The sequence below is a fragment of the Girardinichthys multiradiatus genome, chromosome 13 (assembly GCF_021462225.1).
Source record: "Girardinichthys multiradiatus isolate DD_20200921_A chromosome 13, DD_fGirMul_XY1, whole genome shotgun sequence".
In the NCBI taxonomy this organism is placed as follows: domain Eukaryota; kingdom Metazoa; phylum Chordata; class Actinopteri; order Cyprinodontiformes; family Goodeidae; genus Girardinichthys; species Girardinichthys multiradiatus.
In genome coordinates, this window is record NC_061806.1 from 25,284,971 (window position 1) to 25,304,346 (window position 19,376).

The following is a 19,376-nucleotide window of genomic DNA, read 5'->3' on the forward strand; positions in this document are numbered from 1 at the left end:
GATCATGTTTTAAGGGTGCAAAATTAGCTTTTTCACCAAAAATAATGATTTGCATGAGGGCAAAAAGTGGCAGTTACATTTTTTGTCTTATCTGACCAGAGCCCCAGCTTCCACGTGTTTGCTGTGTGACTTACACATTTCTTTGAAGAACCGCTTGCCACTTTTCCATGAAGGCCAGATTTTGTGAGTTTACACCTAATAGCTATCCTGTTGCGAAATTCTCCCACCTGAGTTGTGGATCTCTGCATCTTCTCCAGAGTTACCCTGCCTTTTCAATAATTATCTGGTTAATGCAGTCGTTTTTTTAGGAGCATCACAAAGGCTGCATACAAATGAACGCAACATCTATCGCTTCTTTTTTATTATTTAAAAGTTTTTGTAAACCATGCATCTGTTCCCTTCACTTTGTAATTCTGCACCAGTTTGTGTTGGTCTATCACAAAAAAAAATAACAATATCATACAAATTTTTGGTTGTAGCATGACAAAATGCAAAAAAAGGTTTCTGGATCAGCTAGGGGTTTCTCACAGACCCATTTAGAACCATTTAGACGTTAGGCCTTAAAATACCAATGTGTTAAAACCACTTATAGTTATTCCTTCAATCCGAGAGGAGCTAACAGTTCACCAGGCCGGAATTCAACATAGCTCCATTCGCTTTGTAGCAACTGTAAAGATATTTAGCCTCTTGAACCAGGCAGAAACTTCAAATTGGTACAACAAACCAACACACCAAATCCGTACATTTTTTTCTTTAAAAGGGGCATGTGGAACGATCCTATAGCAGGAAGTGACAAATTCTCTAGAATGAGCATGATTTACTGAGTGCATGAAGACGTCTTTATGCTGCTTGTCAATGAAGCTGCTCAAAATGGGCTTTTGAGTCTTGTCAGTGATGCCACATGCACCCTAAATAGGCCTCCTTCTTTAAGCCTTTTGATGTAAGAATGCATAGAGGACATACAGTCCATGTGTGCATCCACACCTAAACACCTTTGAGCATCTGGATGTCTCTTGGTGCCCCTGGCAGGATAAAAAAAAAGACAAAAATCCTGACATTTTGAGAAGTGATCTCAGCAAAAAAACTGGCCCCATTAAAAGCTGTTTAATTTAGCTGAGTCAACATGGCAGATGGCCAAAAAGAGAAATAGTAGAAAGAGGGAGCGCTGATGAATGAGCTACAGTGTAAAGCATTTCCTGTCTCCTGCTACCTCCCTGAATAAAACATCTCTCAACCTTTCACCAATTTCATTTCTCTTTTTTCTCGATTGCCCTCATCCTCCTTTTGGCTTCCTACCTTCTTTTTCTCCCTAAGAGCTAATATAAGTGTTCCTGTTGGACAGGAGACCAGCTGCATATTATAGTGTCCCATTCGTCCCCAGTCCTAATTCAGCAAGACGCACTAAAGTGAGCATGCCTTTTTAAATGTTGTCAGCTCTCAGGTACACAAATTTGCATTTCAGTGTCCTTAACCCTATTCATCTCTATTGTCCCCTACAAAGCATATCTGCGTGTTTTCTTCCTTATCTATTTATTCAGCATATCACAGCAAAGGCACCAAGTTGCTTTGCAAACAGTGTTTGTGTGCAAGATAAGAGAATGAGAATAAGCTGTCCTCGTGCACGAAGCAAGCCTGGGTCTGTTCACGCACGTTTCACTGTTTGCACTTCATGGACAGTTTTCTTGTTTAGGCAGCAGATACATGTTATCTAGGAAGGATGTATGCATCAAAGTACTAAGGCAGATTCCGGGTCTTTAAGAGTTCAAACTCACAAATCTATATGACGTTTTCACCTTGTTCTTAATCCCATTAATCTTTCTCTTTAGTTAACTCCTCTACATTCCAGTTGAGAGGACGACCTAGGACGACCTGTGAGGGGGGGGGGTACATTTAACACACTAAGGAAGGAGTAAGAGTCAGTGAAGGAAATTGGAGGTAATATAGAATTTAGCCCTTGTTACAAATGAAATGATTGGATTAGAGGAAGAACTTCCTGGTTCACTTTGGAAAACGCTATAAGGTGTATACTAAAGGCATTGGCAGGTTACAGGATTCAGTTTGAAGTGATTTTCATGAGACACCAGAAAAAAGAACTGCAAATATGGGAGTTTTCCCTGACTGTATGCAGCATAGAATAAGGCAGAATTGCCCTTCCTTCGCCAGTTTTTTAAATTTCTCACGCTATTCATCAGAACAAATTAAAAAAAAAAGTAAGCGGCAGTTAGATTATGTTATACAATCGGTGTGTAAATACTGTTATAAAGTGGCTTTTTTACTCAAAGTCATCATATCATATAAATCTCATACTGGTCAATGCATATTCAGCCCAATGCAATTCTGAAAACCACTTATACATTTAGCAAGTGTTAAATCTACTATTACACACCGAGCAGACGTATTACTGGAAATGCAACATTGAGGTTGTTTTTCCTATTAAATGACCTGACAGCCCAGTCTTTAAAACAATAATATTAGGAGGACAGTGGTCTTTAAAGCATAGATTTGCTTGTGTGGGATTTTCTAAATGCCGTGCACTGCGTGTGAAACTGTGTGCATTCATCTGAATGTCTGCGATGCCCCCTAGGGGTGTACATATGTTGGTAGTGTGTTGCATGTGTGTGTCTGGGGTCCTGACCAGCTGTTGCAGTGTGTGCATAAACACCTTGTTAGGGCCTAGTAAGATAAGTTAATTGGGGTGGAAAGAACTGATGCACTTCTCTGCAGCTCTATGCAGCATGCTTGTCTCCACGGTTCAAAGCAGAAGTGCAAACAGATATCTGCTTACATGTGCAAACTAACATATGCACACAAATGAGGACAAGAACTAGATGTCTGTCTTTTATCTGTCTATGATCCAAGTATGCTTCTGAACTCTGGAGTCGGCTCTAGTTATTCCTGAGATATATAACCTGTGCCTGTATGTCGTTCTTTTCTTTGTTGTATCTTTCAGCTCTTCTCTACCTGCTTCACTCCGGTCTTTCTCTCCTTCATTAACTCCTCTCACCGGGATCTTTGTGATACATTACACTAACTGAAAACATGCAGTCCGGTGTGTGAACTCAACATTTGTTAGTCATAACAACATGGCACGCTTTGTTCCCAGCTCCAGTTCTGGCCCTTACCGTGCCCATTGAGCGGCTGCCTGGCGGGGAGTTTGCCCTTGCGAGGTGTAGAGTTGCAAGAGGAGGAGGCAGAAGCTAGGCTGCTCCCTCCTGCACCATGTGTGTGAACTCCAGCGTTGTTCCGCACCTCCTCCTCCTGCTCTTCTTGCTCCTCCTCCAGGTCCTCCTCCTCCTGGGAGCTTCCAAAGTAGGCCATGTTACTAGGCAAGGCAGTGGAACCTGAGCACAGAGAAATAGAAGGAAAGCAAGAACATAAGAAGGGTTCCTACAAAATTTTCAATGTTAAAAACTCAACACTTTATGAGACCAATTCCTAGTTTTTTAATCAAATTATAACAAAACTTTTTATTCATGGCAAATATTTCCACAGAGGTGGACGAATGGACGAACAGATGTACAGGTCCTTCTCAAAATATTAGCATATTGTGATAAAGTTCATTATTTTCCATAATGTCATGATGAAAATTTAACATTCATATATTTTAGATTCATTGCACACTAACTGAAATATTTCAGGTCTTTTATTGTCTTAATACGGATGATTTTGGCATACAGCTCATGAAAACCCAAAATTCCTATCTCACAAAATTAGCATATTTCATCCGACCAATAAAAGAAAAGTGTTTTTAATACAAAAAACATCAACTTTCAAATAATCATGTACAGTTATGCACTCAATACTTGGTCGGGAATCCTTTGGCAGAAATGACTGCTTCAATGCGGCGTGGCATGGAGGCAATCAGCCTGTGGCACTGCTGAGGTCTTATGGAGGCCCAGGATGCTTCGATAGCGGCCTTTAGCTCATCCAGAGTGTTGGGTCTTGAGTCTCTCAACGTTCTCTTCACAATATCCCACAGATTCTCTATGGGGTTCAGGTCAGGAGAGTTGGCAGGCCAATTGAGCACAGTGATACCATGGTCAGTAAACCATTTACCAGTGGTTTTGGCACTGTGAGCAGGTGCCAGGTCGTGCTGAAAAATGAAATCTTCATCTCCATAAAGCTTTTCAGCAGATGGAAGCATGAAGTGCTCCAAAATCTCCTGATAGCTAGCTGCATTGACCCTGTCCTTGATAAAACACAGTGGACCAACACCAGCAGCTGACACGGCACCCCAGACCATCACTGACTGTGGGTACTTGACACTGGACTTCTGGCATTTTGGCATTTCCTTCTCCCCAGTCTTCCTCCAGACTCTGGCACCTTGATTTCCGAATGACATGCAGAATTTGCTTTCATCCAAAAAAAGTACTTTGGACCACTGAGCAACAGTCCAGTGCTGCTTCTCTGTAGCCCAGGTCTGGGGAATGCGGCACCTGTAGCCCATTTCCTGCACACGCCTGTGCACGGTGGCTCTGGATGTTTCTACTCCAGACTCAGTCCACTGCTTCCGCAGGTCCCCCAAGGTCTGGAATCGGCCCTTCTCCACAATCTTCCTCAGGGTCCGGTCACCTCTTCTCGTTGTGCAACGTTTTCTGCCACACTTTTTCCTTCCCACAGACTTCCCACTGAGGTGCCTTGATACAGCACTCTGGGAACAGCCTATTCGTTCAGAAATTTCTTTCTGTGTCTTACCCTCTTGCTTGAGGGTGTCAATAGTGGCCTTCTGGACAGCAGTCAGGTCGGCAGTCTTACCCATGATTGGGGTTTTGAGTGATGAACCAGGCTGGGAGTTTTAAAGGCCTCAGGAATCTTTTGCAGGTGTTTAGAGTTAACTCGTTGATTCAGATGATTAGGTTCATAGCTCGTTTAGAGACCCTTTTAATGATATGCTAATTTTGTGAGATAGGAATTTTGGGTTTTCATGAGCTGTATGCCAAAATCATCCGTATTAAGACAATAAAAGACCTGAAATATTTCAGTTAGTGTGCAATGAATCTAAAATATATGAATGTTAAATTTTCATCATGACATTATGGAAAATAATGAACTTTATCACAATATGCTAATATTTTGAGAAGGACCAGTATAGATGGATGAACAATGTAATGGCCGGAAGGACAGATGGACAGAGAAATATATGGTTGGACAAAACTCATCGGTGGAAGGATGGATAAAGACACACGGATGGACTAATGAAAAAAAATCAATGGTTGGACAAACTAATGGACTGACGGACGAATAACTTTTAAACAATGGAAGAGTGAATAATATCTGGAAGAACAAACATGTTTCCAAACATGCATGTTTTTGCATGCTTGTGCAAATCTTGGAAAAAAGGTGAATCAAGTTCCTTCCTCCTGGAAACGGCACAGGAACACCAACATAAAGTCAGAGCGAGTGAAACAAAAAATATCTGGCCTAAAAGCAGATTTGGCCAAAAGGTCTATGTTAACATGCTACAGCTGTTAGGACATAAAAAGGTATCCCTTTTGATTGTAATCTGAAATGTTCCAAAAGGATCAACATCAGTGTTAAAACATTAACATAAAAATAAGTCCCTCGGAGGTTTGAGAGTAATGCTGATTGTGCTGCTGGTTTTAATCTGTTATTATCACAGCTGGTGGTCCATTGATGCTCTCCGAGCTGCTCAGAACGGAGGGCCACCATTGTTACATTCACAGTTAAATGCACAAACATAATCAAGGACATGCACGGCACAATGTTAGCCTGATGACAGCTCTATTGTTTCTGGATACGCCAGCACAACTAGCATTTTCCAATCTTCTTCTGATAAGCTTGCATTTGAAGAATTTCCGTTTCTAATTTGACACTCACAGTGCCCATTGTTTCTGGTGTTTTTCCTGCATTCCTGTTAAGCCAACTTATTTCTCCAACGACGCTGCACAGCAATGAGAGCAGTCCAACGCAGAGCAGAGGGAAAAGGAGAACAAATTTTGACTGATAGCTAACTGATAGCTGATTGGGTCCAGAGCGCTGACAGTAAGCAACAAGCAGTGTCTTTCCACAGAGGCTCCAGCTTTTGACAGTTCTGAGACATACATTATGTACATGTGCTCACATTACTTGTGAAAGTCTCTTGCTGCAGAGCCAATCCCAAATCTGTCTCTTTCACTCTTCTAAACAGGATTACAGTCAATTACCGACCCTATTGGAAAAGAAAGCCGGCGTTTTCCCGCTTTCCTTTTCCTGTCACAGCTCATAACTTTCACCATCGTCTCTCAGAAATGCAGCTCAGTATGAGCACAGCGGAGGGGAATTGTTTTTGGCAGCAGATGGCCTCCAACGTTACCCTCAGTCAGCCCCAAACAAAAGGTCAAAGAGCCAACAGCCATATTAATAAATCCCATAATGCTGTACTAATAAATCTGTGAGTTAACTGCATTTCTAGTTGGACAGATGTAAAGGTTTTTTGTAAATTGCATCTGTATATATTGTAGCAGATATGAGCTACTTAAAAAATTTTTATTATTAAGAAGCAGATTTACTATATATTTTTTCTTATATTAATATATATTGAAGGATGAACATGGAAAGTCTATCCGTTTCCTAAAAATCAAGTCCAATATGAGCCAAGTAATGTCCACTCAGTACTAATGGCTAAAAGCTAAAGAAAATAAGACAAACTACTAAGCAACAACACAAACCATTAAGAAGAAGAGTTAATCTAAAAACATGTGCTCTTGTTTGTAAGAACTCAATTTGCTTAAAGTCCTGAAGGTTATCAGGAATAACACTTAGATGTCGAGAGGAAGGTTATTTCAATGGTCTCCTTCAGACTTTTATGACCTATGTTCATCTGAAAGGGGAGATCAATGTAGGAAAATGGGAGAATCAGCCCGAATTTTACATAAGAATCCATCCAGGAAAACAAGTCTTATATTTATCCAATGCTCACGGGGCTGGCTGCATCCCCACAGAAACGCAGTTCCCTTATGCACGTCCTTTTATAAAGGACCATTTAAACACAGAGGACAGCAATTCTTCCATTGACTGCTGGAGGTCACCTTGAGATAGGACAGTGGCGGTGGTCTCTATAAACCCCATGTTTGGATGTCTGGAGGTTTTAAACTTTGCCCTCAGAACCAGGTTGTTAATGCAAAAACGGAGCGCACAAAAAGTTACGGAATAAAGTTAAGCAAACATCAAAGATAGGTGGAAAACACAGAAATGGAGTAAAACTTTACTCAAAAATAAACTAGAGAGCTTCACAGGTGTGAGATCTTCCCAACAACATTTCGCCTTATCTACAGCAAACTGATAATGGTTGCTACATACATTAACGACAACTTAAACATCTAAAAATGTTTCTGAATAAAAGAAAGTGGGCTTTAGAGCAATGAGTCTGGTTCATGTCACCAAAGACAGGTCAAGTTGGACATTTCTTTGGAGTTTAATGCTCATCCTGTTGTTTATTTGCATGATAGCTTGATGGAAGAATGCTTGAGTCATGAGGAACCCCAAAGATTTCTCCACACAAGAAAACAAAAACAGCAACACAGCCTGTTTCTTTTAATTGTAAGGCACTACAGAGAAAAGCAAAGGAACAGACTCTTCCCCTCTTTCTAATTTTTATAATCGGGTGTTTGGAATCGCCGATTTGTACTTCATAAGAGTGTGTGGTTATGCAATATTCTCACAGCTTTGATTAAATCTAGCTGTGAGCAGGAAACTGTGGATTTTATGAAGTTGTGAGGCCTTTATGACTAAATCGATAGCATAGTAGCAGAAACTACTGTGGTTTTTATTACCCTTTTAGGGGGTCTTAGTGTTTAAAAGCACATTAATCGAAAGTAATGTGTGATTATAAGCCAATTAAAATAATTGTTAAGCCTCTGAGAAAAAGGCTGAATTCAGTTGGCCTGTATTAAACTATACAGAGTACTTAAAATAGCACATAATGAATTAAGCCTTTTATTTAATTAGCATACTTGTTTTGGAGAAGACTAAATGCTTGCCTTAGATTTTACACGTTTAATACATATAAAGCCAATTTAGATAACACAAATTTGAGGGCACCGGATTAATTATATGTCTAACAGAAGAGATACATCTTATACATAAATATATGCAAATAAGCCTAAAATTAGCAGCAACGTTATACAAGGAATTCATTACAAATCTGTTTAGACAAATCTTTAAAATGAGCGAGACAGGCAAAGCTTCTATTAAGTGAACTCAGTTTTTGTACGTTTTACCAGTTTGAGTTAGATTTAACATTTAAGATTTTATTTAGTGACTGGTCTTAATTCAGGAATACAGATGTATTGTGCTGGAAAACGTTGGTTTATCAGGTAAAGAAAATGGAAAAGAACATCCCTTAGGAATATTTGTAGGACATAGGATGAAAGTTGTCCTCCTCAACTCCATCTTTGCTGTGCTTCAGCTGTGCTATTTGACCCCTCCCACTGGTGGGATCAGCGAGAAACTGGTGCCAGTTTATCACATCTTGACAAAACCTAACCCTCCCGCAGTCATGGAGGGGTCACACGGACCCGTGTGCGCTAGTCGAGTTTTACCTCGTTTCTTTTGTGGTTTTCCTACACGCCGGGCTGCAGGGAGCTCTCCAAATCACATTTTCGACCACTGCCCTAGATTATTGGTCCTGCAGGGGTCAGAGCAACCCTGCATGCAGTTCTTTCTGGCACCTCCCGTGACATTTGCCTCACTCTGTACTAAGCTAGGACTGCAGGAGGGTTAAAGAAAAGTTCTTCTCCTGGTTAATAAAATGTATGCCTTCCCTTTACGATGTAAAAGATGATCACGACAGAAACAAACCGGTGAGCTGCAGGAGCCGACACAGTCTCCCTTTCATTGTGAACGTCAATGTAAAGGGTAAAAAAATGTATTTATAAACATTGTTGTTAGGGAAACCTTAAACTCATAAGATAATGTAATATGCATGGCCTATAATGCTGTGGTAAAGCCATTCACAAAAAAATAGACCTTGATTTTTAAAAGAAATAGCCCCACAAAACGTGAGAGCCCAGTTCACTAGAAGTATCTTCAAAAAATAACAGACAATAACACCAACAAGTGTCTATACTTGAGTTTTGTCTTCATTACCATTAATAGAAATGCCTTCTTCAGGATCCCAAAATAAACCCTAAGATCAGATCAAGACATCCCTAAATTTCAATCTAAACATAAGCTCTGATAAATTAATTTAAAGCAAGAAGCTACGTCCTGCATTTCTAGTTTCTCTACATACAACATGCAAAATAAGATATGCTTGAACATGAACCGCATTACTATTTTCCTGAGTTATAAGCACAGTCTAACCAAAAGATGCAAAAAGGTAGCACACATGGCCCTGACAGCAGTAACACACACCAAAGATGCAGCAGAGACTGAAAATATACACAATGATGGAGCACACAGACTGGTGCAATCAACTTTTAATGACTGGCTTCATTAGGTAAATGGTTGTAATTTACTGCTCTGAGAAGAGGTCAGCAGGCCAATGGCAACAGACTGCAGGGCAACCTGAGGTAAAACATAGGGTGTTCTGGGCTGCAGGGCAACACACACACACACACACACACACACACACACACACACACACCTTAAAGCAGCTCGGAGAGACCAGTTAACCTAACAGCATGACTGGGTACTCTCTGGGTACTCCAGCCTCCTTCCACAGTCCGGACCACAGTCATCCTTTATTAAGGGATTGCATACATTTATAATGGGGTTGTTACCAAAAATTCTCAACCCCTTTCCTTTGAACTGCTTGAGTGAATTTGTTAGGCATCAGGAAACGCATACAAAAATGGGTGGATTTTTTTTGTTCAAAAATGCTCATTTCTACTACAATCCCCCAATTACACCAGCTTTTTATCCACCTCATTCTGGCCAGACAAGTCATAATTAGGTCTGAAAGATTCTATTAGGATTGTCATTTTTAACGGGGCTCTTGAGTGGGGTGGCATAATTACAAACCCTTCCTTTTTCAAGCCACCCTTCCTTTGTCCCCTTAACTGGAAGTGAAAACAATGGGGACAATTTTAATAGTCAATCAGGTTGGTTTAGCCACCATGGGAACATGTAGATGTGATGACTTACAAATAAGAACCGAATTTAAGTGCAGGGAAGTAAGAACGCTGTCTGGCAGGAGAGTAGGAGAAACATAAGAACAGGCTTTCTGGGAAGAAAAGAGAAACTCTTCATCATTTTTATGAAGAATGGCAGTTTACCAAAAATAAACTCCTTACTTTCAGCAAAGCCATTAGTTACATACAAAGTGGCCATGCTTTCGAGGACAAGTCCGAATGAGTCAGTACTGAATAACATAAAATCATTACTGCAGGAAAACATGGAGTTTTCAGGTGCCAGTCTAAAAGCATCCAAATACTAAAGCAGGGCAGAAGCAGCGTATTCCTTGGAGAATTGAGTTGTCAAAGCAGAAACATATGTTTGAAAGGCTTTGCACTGTTCCTGGAAGTTAAAATATACGTCTTCAAAGAATAAAAAACCTTATAAATATTTTACATGGCACTGTAAATTGCAACGCTTGCCTTTTTTCACATTTTGTAGTTAAACAACCCCTTACATTAATGTTATTAACTGGGTTCCTATGTTATAGACCAACAGAGTATTTCACAATTGAAGTGGAAGGAAAAGTATATTTGGTTAATTTATTGTTTGTACAAATAAAAATCTGAAAAGTGTAAAGAACATTTCTTTTCCACCCCCGAGAGTCAATACTTTGTAGGACCATCTTTTGCTGCCGCTACAGACATGATTCTTTATGTTATGTCTCCACCAGCTCTGCTTATCTAGAGATTGATTGCCATCTTCTAGTTGCAAAGTTCCTCAAGATCACTAAGATTAGGCAGATAGCATTTGTGGGCATTAATTCTGAAGTCTTGCCAAAGATTCTCTATTACATTTAGGTCTGAACTTTGAGTAGGCAATTCTAAAAGACGATGAAAAGTCCCTGAAAGTGAACATCTGCCCTAAGACTTTTGCAGTTTTCTTCTTCTAGTAGTGTCCTGTAGTTAGTTCCATCCACCTTTCCACCCCAACAGAATAAAGCTGACATGACCATGTTTCAAGGTGTAAAAGATGTGTTCGGGGATCCAAACAGCTGTTTTCATAGATTTTCTTACACACAGATTAATTCTAATTTGTTGCTGCATTTATTTGCAGGAATCAGAATAGCGTAGCAGGAGAATTTGCCAAATACAAACACATAACAGAACTAAAGGTCTTTGGTTCACTAGGCCAGTGCTGGGAGGTTATGTAAGCAATGCAGCAGGATTGGCCTCACTGCACCTGAGAGGCACCTCTGTGGGGTTGACAGTCTGACCAGGCAGCCAAGGAGGCAGCAGGATAAACACTGCCAAGGTGCAGATACTCAACACCAGAAACAAACTGTACAAGAGAAATTGCACCAGCAAAAACAACGAAAGAGCTCTGTTTATTCATTCTGATCGTTAATCCTTTGTCTGAGATTTCCTACTATTCTTCAGTTTGAATGTCTTTTTTTTTTTAAGAATTTTTTCGGCACTAGAAGCCTTTATTTTTTGATAGTAGGCAGACAGGAAGGAGGGGCAAAGAGAGGGGGAGACATTCGGCAAAGGTCGCCGAGTCCGGGACTCGAACCCGGGACAGCCGCTTCGAGGACTATAGCCTCTATATGTGGTCGCGCGCTACCCCTACACCACCAGCCTGAACACCCAGTTCACCCAGTACACCCCAGTTTGAATTATTTTAAAATCACCAAGAATTCCACTTCGTCCCTCATCGGTCATGTTCAAAATTGGTTTTAAAAGTTAAATAAATTCCTTCCAATCTCCTCAGAGCTGTCCCCGCCCCGTTGTCAGCAGCGCTGCACCTTCGCTTTAACCCGAGGCCAAAAGGGCCAGAGGCAGACTGTCTGGCTACTACCCAAATGGCTTTCTCCATGGATATAAACAGGCCAGCTACAGGCGCGGACCACACATAAACACCATCCTGAGCTCACAGGGGGAGGGACCGACTCCAGCTGGCTTGCAAGGATGTGTGTGTTTACGGCAGAAATAAAGAAAACACCAGATAAATACAGAATATATAGCCTGAACAGTGCAGGAGGGAGAACATTCATGATGTATATCTGTTTTTGCGGTAGAATTACTCTTTGGGATTATCCACACGTTGCATCAGAGTTATGATCATTAAAAAAATACTTTTCTTGTCATTTAATAAGCCTTCACCAGTACCATTCATGGGTTTGAATAAAGATCTCAAAATAGTAATAAAAAAAGCTTAGATTGAACAAAAAAGGGGGGAAAAGTTAGCTGCTTACTTTTATCACCAACTAATCCTTCACATTCTGACTGCTTTTATGTTGCCGTCAGCTGGAATGATGGATTGAAGCCTTTCGGGTGGATGTGTAATGTTTGCCAGATAAGATAAGCAAACACTGCAGTGGGGTTGGTGTGGGTGTGGGGGGCCGAGTGTTTACACACTGCTGTGAACGTTTGACCTGAGACATAACCCAGAAACCACCATCGATGGTGTTTTCAGGGTAGAAATGTCACGCATTCACTGTGCTTCAACTTATTTTTAAAAAAAAATTAGCCAAAACTAGATACAGAAGATGAAGAAAGACTTTAGATTTATCTGATACTGCTGGACATTTTTATGGCCAACACAAGTGACGGTCGGATCTGCTGAATCATTCAGGGGAGTTTTCTCACAACATTAAAGACGTGCATCAATTCGCAAAGTTCAACACCAATATCCTCATACGCTGAATGCACACAGCGACACAGAGAAGATAAGCATTTGCAGCCGCAACCCTGCTTGAACGCGCACAGTTGCAGGCTGAACCTCAGGGTCTGAGCTGACATTCTCCCATGTCCTTTGTCTCAGTAAGGGTCTCTGCATGTGGGTCACCACAGAGGCCAAAGGCAAAAGAGAGTAGAAAAATCATGGCAAATAGAGATGTCACCAAAAGCCAATACACGCCAGACTTCTAGTCACAAATATCTAAAAATATAAGGAAGGGAGTACCGTATTTGGCACAAAGGTGTTGCATTGTTAGTCAGGTGGCCTTCCTCTGAAATTAGCATCAGTTGCAAAGCACCATAGAGCAGACCTGGCTTGCTCAGACTAGATGTAAGCTTACAAAGGAGCAATAATGATTCTGATGAATCACTTTTCCACACACAGCCAACATTCTGCAAAACGCACCAGGGCCTGTAAATCTGAATCAAAGTTCTTGGCACCAAAAGATTTTAGTCAGATTTAGCAACCACCTATTATATGTTCTTAAATGAGCCCTCTGAGGTTAAATGACGCCCAGTAATGGGAGCATTCTCCTTAGAATAGCACCATATGTGCAACACATCTCAGTAGAAAGTAAGATGAATTTGTTTCATCTGTATTTGAAGTCCACTTTTAGCATTTCTTAGAATACTTTGAAAGGTAGAGTGCAGTAAATTAATTTGATGTGAGAAAAAGAGGTTCCTGGATAGCATTAAGATCGTATAGAGAAGTCACAGGCATGGTAGCTCACGGAAAAGTAATTTAAGTAATTTAAAGGGGAGATGTTTGGAAAAAAAAGAATACCCCCTTTATGTCATTAAGAGCATATATATGAGTATCTAAAGGAGTTGTTGTCTCAAATGATGTAAAAGAAAAAGTCAAATTCTTATTAAGAAAACAACCTTCATCTAATGACAGCGAAAGCGCTCACTCCATTTTCCTAAGCAATTTAACTTCCTTTAAAATATGTCGGCAATGGTTTGTAAAATTCTCTCAAAACCACAAGAAGGTCAAAACATAAAAAAATTTAAAAGACAATTTGCTCAATTAAATCCACCACTAACCAAAGGTCGGTTCTGCTTTAATTTTTGTAAATGTAATTTGAAGTCTTTGAGAGCTTTCTGGAGATCCACAAAACATTTGGCCAACCAAACTCCCATGACCTTCTCAGCAACTTGATGGTAATAAATTGAAAATCAGATAGGGTCTGGTTCTTCTTCAACAGATCCAGTAATTCAATTTTAGGGTTTTGAGAGGCTTGTTTTAGCATCTTGCGGTCTACTTTCAGGGTGAACTTATTTGAACGGCCCAATTTGGGCATGTTTTTTGTAGCGAAGGTTTTCCCTTCTTTTTTCCAGACAGTGGAACAGTTAATTTCAAAGTCTCTTGAAACCTCTTTAAATCCCTTTCCAGACTTATAAGCTGCTACAATCTTCTTTCTGAAGGCCTCAGACAGCTCTCTGGATCTCACCATGGCGTTCACTCTCACTTCAACAGTCAGCAGCACACTAAACTAAGGCTCCAAGGTTTAAACATGGCAAACTACTTTCAAAATAATGAGCAGCAATTTTCTAACCATGTGTACCTGATATAAGATGCGTTTGTGTGATTGTAGAGATTTTATTCAAATATTCATCTATCCAAATGTGCTTGAAAAACAGCCTTTCATAGGGTTCCCTCATCTTTTCACGTGACTGTAGATGGAACACATACACTGGTCCCCTTTAAAAGTAAACTGAACATTATGTGGGGTCTAAGCAGTGAAGCATTTGCAGGAGGAACTAATAGAGGCTGTATAGTAAGTACGTTTTTGTAGCATCCTGGCAACAGACCAGCCCATTCTGGCTGTAACACAACACCTCCATTAACCGTAAAGAAAAGAAGACCTGGACCTCAATTACCATGATCGTCTAGTGGGGACTGGGCTACTTGGGCGTACTGACACTGATGTGATACGGGTGAGTGATGTGCTCTGGTGTCGAATTGTTCTTCCTGTTAAAACCCTTCTCAATCAGCAACTTTGCTGCGCGATAGAGCACGCAACACACAAACACACTGAGAAAACTAATTCAGCTGCTAATAGCTGCGCCATGGCTTTTACAGTTCATTTGACATTGAAGGTGTGCCATAGTGTCAATGAACCTGTGTAGTGTTTGCAGAGCGGGGTGTGTGCGAATACTCCATGTACGAACAGCTGCTGTAGTAGAGGGTGATAGGCAGGGTGTTAAAGAGACAGACACTTGCTGAAAAGTAGGAGGGGGGTGACGTGTAAGCTGATGAAATGCAGGATAATCTCAGCCTTAGGCTAGAAAGTAGTTGGTATCACTATGTGCATCGTTCTGTGTGAGTGCATGTTTGGGTGAAGGCGATCAAAACTTAAATGAGATCTTATTAATGCATTTGATTTGCTTACACAACCATCCATTCATGCTACTAGCCTTCAAACCCTTAGTCATAATGTGCAGCTCCTGTCTAATAAAGACCTGTAACTTGGAACAGTGTGAAATATCAGAACAAGCTGTATCTGCAGCTATCTTGTTCAACAGCATTTTTCCTGCTCTGCTGCTGGTTGTGGGTGTGCATATAATAATGTCTCCATCTGCTCCCCTGTTCTGCTTCCTACCTCGGAGGCAGAGGAAGGTGAGGAAGTCCTCCGTCTTGGGCTTGCGCCGGGACAGGTCCTGGATGGAGGAGGACAGGGAAGAGGAGGAGAGTGACGAGAGGGACGTTGATGGAGCGGTGGACAGGCTACCGTTCATGCCGCCTGCGTCGGCCACTTTGACCGGTGTAGTGCTGGGCGAGTTGGGCTGCGACTGGGCAAACTTCCGCTGAGCCTGGAGTCGAGGCCTGAGGGGGAAGAAAACAAGTTGAAGCTGGAAAATTCAAGCTTCAGGACTTCTTGCACAAAATTATTTTATGACAACACACAGACAAGTTAATAATTAAGCCCAATGTAGTTTAGCAGGTGAATAAAACAATGCCCTTACTCCCTACAGCTAATGTTCAGCTGGTGAAACATTTCTGATACTTTTACTTATCCCTGTATTTTACCTTCTTCGTTTAGGTCCATTTGGATTTATTTTGTGGTGAAGGTTAAAAAAAAAAATCACCTTCCTTGCATATCTTGATCATTTTCCACCTATTTGCTCTCTTTTCTGCCTCTACATTGTTCTTGCACATCATCTTGGCACACAAAGCCTTCAAAATCTCTCTGCTCGTTTCTTTTCTCTATAGTTCTCAGTGTATGTCAACTGAGGCAAGAGTAAGAGCAGACTATTAAAGAAGCATGTGCCTGAAAAAAAAAGGCCATGTCTCCTTCACACACCTGGATGTGGACGTGGTTTCACACAAAGTACAATACCCCAGACAATCAGGGGCCACACGGGCCAGCAGGCAGTCTCAATCGATTAGTGCTGCTTCTTGTGCGTGTGTGTGTGTGTTTGTGTGTGCTATAGTATAAATGCTGAGGAGTAGCGATAGAAGCAATATGATATCCTGGTGTTATTTGTCAATTTGCTGCGGAGCGGACTAAGGAAACAGGAGATAGGATCATGTCTGGAGAGCACTCGCGGTGCATTTGGAGCAGCCGTTGAGAGGTCTAGAGCTCCGATTACACTCCAATCAGAGAACAGCGGCGAGTTAAAACGTGTCAATTTCCTACCCTGATATGGACTCAATATGTGAGAAATTGAGAAATGATTGCTCAAACGTTGCCCAAACCTCAACACTAGGAGGGCCAGACAATTGTTTGTTCTTTGTCTACTCCGTGATCTTTAATATCTGAACACAAATAAACAGTATTTTTTCATCAATTCACCCTTTCAGACCTGTGTTTTAGAGACATATAAAGAAGGTATTGTCACTGACAGTGCTTTTTGTGCCCATCTCTAGGGGATCATTGGGCAAGAGAATGGCAACACCCTGGAAAGTTTCCCAGTCTTTTACAGAAAGGCCTTCTTATTGCAGGGCAACAACAATGCTACCAACGCTGGAGCCCAAGAAAGTGACCAAAACCTGAAGTACATCGTTAAAGAGATAGAATAGTAAAGGAAGATGAGCATCATGAAGAGGAGAAGAGTGTGCATGATTGGGGGTGGGGTAAGACAGGCAGACGGGAAGTTGGGAATGTGGAGGTTTGCGTGACTGTAAGAACAGGAACTTCAGAGAGTGTGCACTAAAGATAAATGAGGAGGAAGGAGATGAAATAGAGTGGGAATTACACACAGTGAAACCCTGATATGTGATAATGCTTACGCACATGTCTGCAGGAACCTTTAACATTTTAACACATTACACTTCTTTTTTCCTAACCACAGCGAAGTGTTTTTCTTGTTCACTTTCATGCAAAACAAGTTTTATCTGGATAGGAAGGCAACATCAACACTAACAGTGGACTTGCTTATTTAGCTACTGCAGAGATTACATTTATTAAAAGTGACTAAACTAGTGCATTTCTCTTTCGCTGGTCATGTATCAATTCAACCTTCATCTTTTTTTTTACTAAAGACTAGCTTATAAAAACATTACTTGGCCTGTTTTGTCTCATGTCCTGGCAGTCTAGGCAAACAGTATAGTGGGTCTGGTCAGCAGCAAGTCTGCGCTGCAAAAGCAGGAAAATTAAATGTTCTTTTTTTTTTTTGCACAACTGATGTTTTTAAATAATAGCACAACAGATCAGAGCAATTATAAAGATAATGGAAAAGCTAATCAATAAAATTAACAACTAAATGTTTCTCATATCTATAGCCTTTTCTAAATGCCATAGCTGCTGCTTGTGTCTGCCTCTCATTATTGTAAAAGATATAAATCGTCTTAAAGCACCATGCACTTAATGCAGATGTAAAATGCATGTTTGCATGCCTCAAAATGAAACACACAGTGCCCCTAGTGACTAAAACAGAAGCAGGACTCAGCTCTCCATAAAAATCCTCTTTCGGTAGTTTTATGGCTTTGGTTGAAGATGAACAGGATTTGTCAGCTCAAAGAGAAAGGAGGGATGAGGAAGGGCAGAGAGTACTTGACACAAACAAAAATAAATAAAAGGAAAATGGTGAGAATGACAACATAAACAGAGCACGAGGAACTGTAAGAAGGAAGAAAATTCAAACCGAAAACGGAGGAGCTAGTTAAGCATTGAGATTATTGTATCCTGTCTAGACAGCCAACGCTGGCCCATGTAGAAGAGTGCAGCGTCAGTTCTCACTTACTCTCTCCTTTTTAATGATATGCCGACGGCAGAGATGTCAGCTGAAGAAAAGGTAATAAAAAGGGATGTGCGTCACTGATGATGTGATAATATGAGAGTTTGCAGAGAATATGAAAGCAGCTGATTAGATAAGTAAAGCTACAGCACTTCATATCGCTGAGACTACAACTCCAGCAACAAGTAATTATTTAAAAAGCGACAGCTCTTGGTTGAAAATATCAGGCACGGCTGAAAAACTAATGAAAGGAAATGAAGAGCATAAAAACAATAGTGACACCTATTTAACACCTTTAAATCAATTTCCTCTGATTTTTTAAAGCACTTCCAATAAATCAATGCTGAATTGAATCTCATTTACAAACAAGTGAGTCCAAGTGAGAGTTAAGAAATCAGCATGGGAACAATTTACAGTGACATTGCTGTTTTGTAAGTACTGTCCCTGAGCAGAGGGTCGGTGGCAACATGAGCCCGCCCCCCCGAATCGGCCTCCCAGTGTGCCCTGGCGAGCTTTGCCTGTGTGTGTGAGAGTATGCTGAAGTCAGGGGACACCACCTTCCCGGGCATGATGAGCTATAGGATACTTATTGGTAAGACGCCAAAGAAGAAAGGTCAGGCACACGTGGGTTAAAATTAGGTGGATAGCACTGATTTATAAGGAATGGGGAGAAAAGGCAGAGAGAAAAGAATAAATGGAGATCCAATACATTGAGAACAAAATAGAGATTACAGCAGGATGTCCATACGCCTTTCTAATCCACCTATCATCCACCCCTTCCTCCCTCTATTTCTTCCTGTCTGCATGTCTAATAATATACACATACTCCCAGTTTGGATAAGAGCAGAAGAATTGATGATCCTGCCAGCAAATAATCCCTGCAAAGAATGGCAGAACAGAGGAAGAAGATAGATGGGAAATTTGTGATCCTGAATGAAAAATAAAAAATGAGAGAAAGCTGTGAGAGGTAAAACCTCTCAATCTTTTTTCTGTCAACCATTTCCACAGACATTGCTAAAACAACCTGACCTCTCCAAATATTGTCAGACAACTTTTTGCCAAGCCTCCTCTCTCAAAAGGTGGCTCAAAGTAAAGTTGTCACTGAGTTTAAAAGGAGATTTTATCAGTAACTGACACTCATTGCAGATTTTTGCAGCGAAAAAAAGCAGAATTTCAGCTCAACCACTGAGCTGAAATTCTGCTGCACATCCCTAATCCTCCATGCGAGAAAAAGCATTGTAAACAGATAGCTGAAGTCTCCCAGAACATATCAACAAAGTTCAGTGTGGATGAAACTAGATGACTGAGAAGTACGATTGATCGATCGATTGATAGATAGATATATATATATATATATATATGTATGTAGTACTGTGCGAACGTTTTAGGCAGGTGTGAAAA

The 19,376-nt window shown here is 40.8% G+C and overlaps 1 protein-coding gene across 1 annotated transcript in view; it reads right to left on the reverse strand.

Annotated features, from left to right (window-relative positions):
• Positions 1-19,376, reverse strand: part of jarid2b (jumonji, AT rich interactive domain 2b) — a 121,820-nt gene that overhangs the window by 25,485 nt on the left and 76,959 nt on the right. Inside the window, exons 4-5 of the mRNA XM_047384821.1 lie at positions 15,398-15,621; positions 3,123-3,341 (exon numbers count right to left, since the gene is read on the reverse strand). Coding sequence (XP_047240777.1) covers positions 3,123-3,341; positions 15,398-15,621 — 443 coding nt within the window. The remainder of the gene's footprint in view (positions 1-3,122; positions 3,342-15,397; positions 15,622-19,376) is intronic.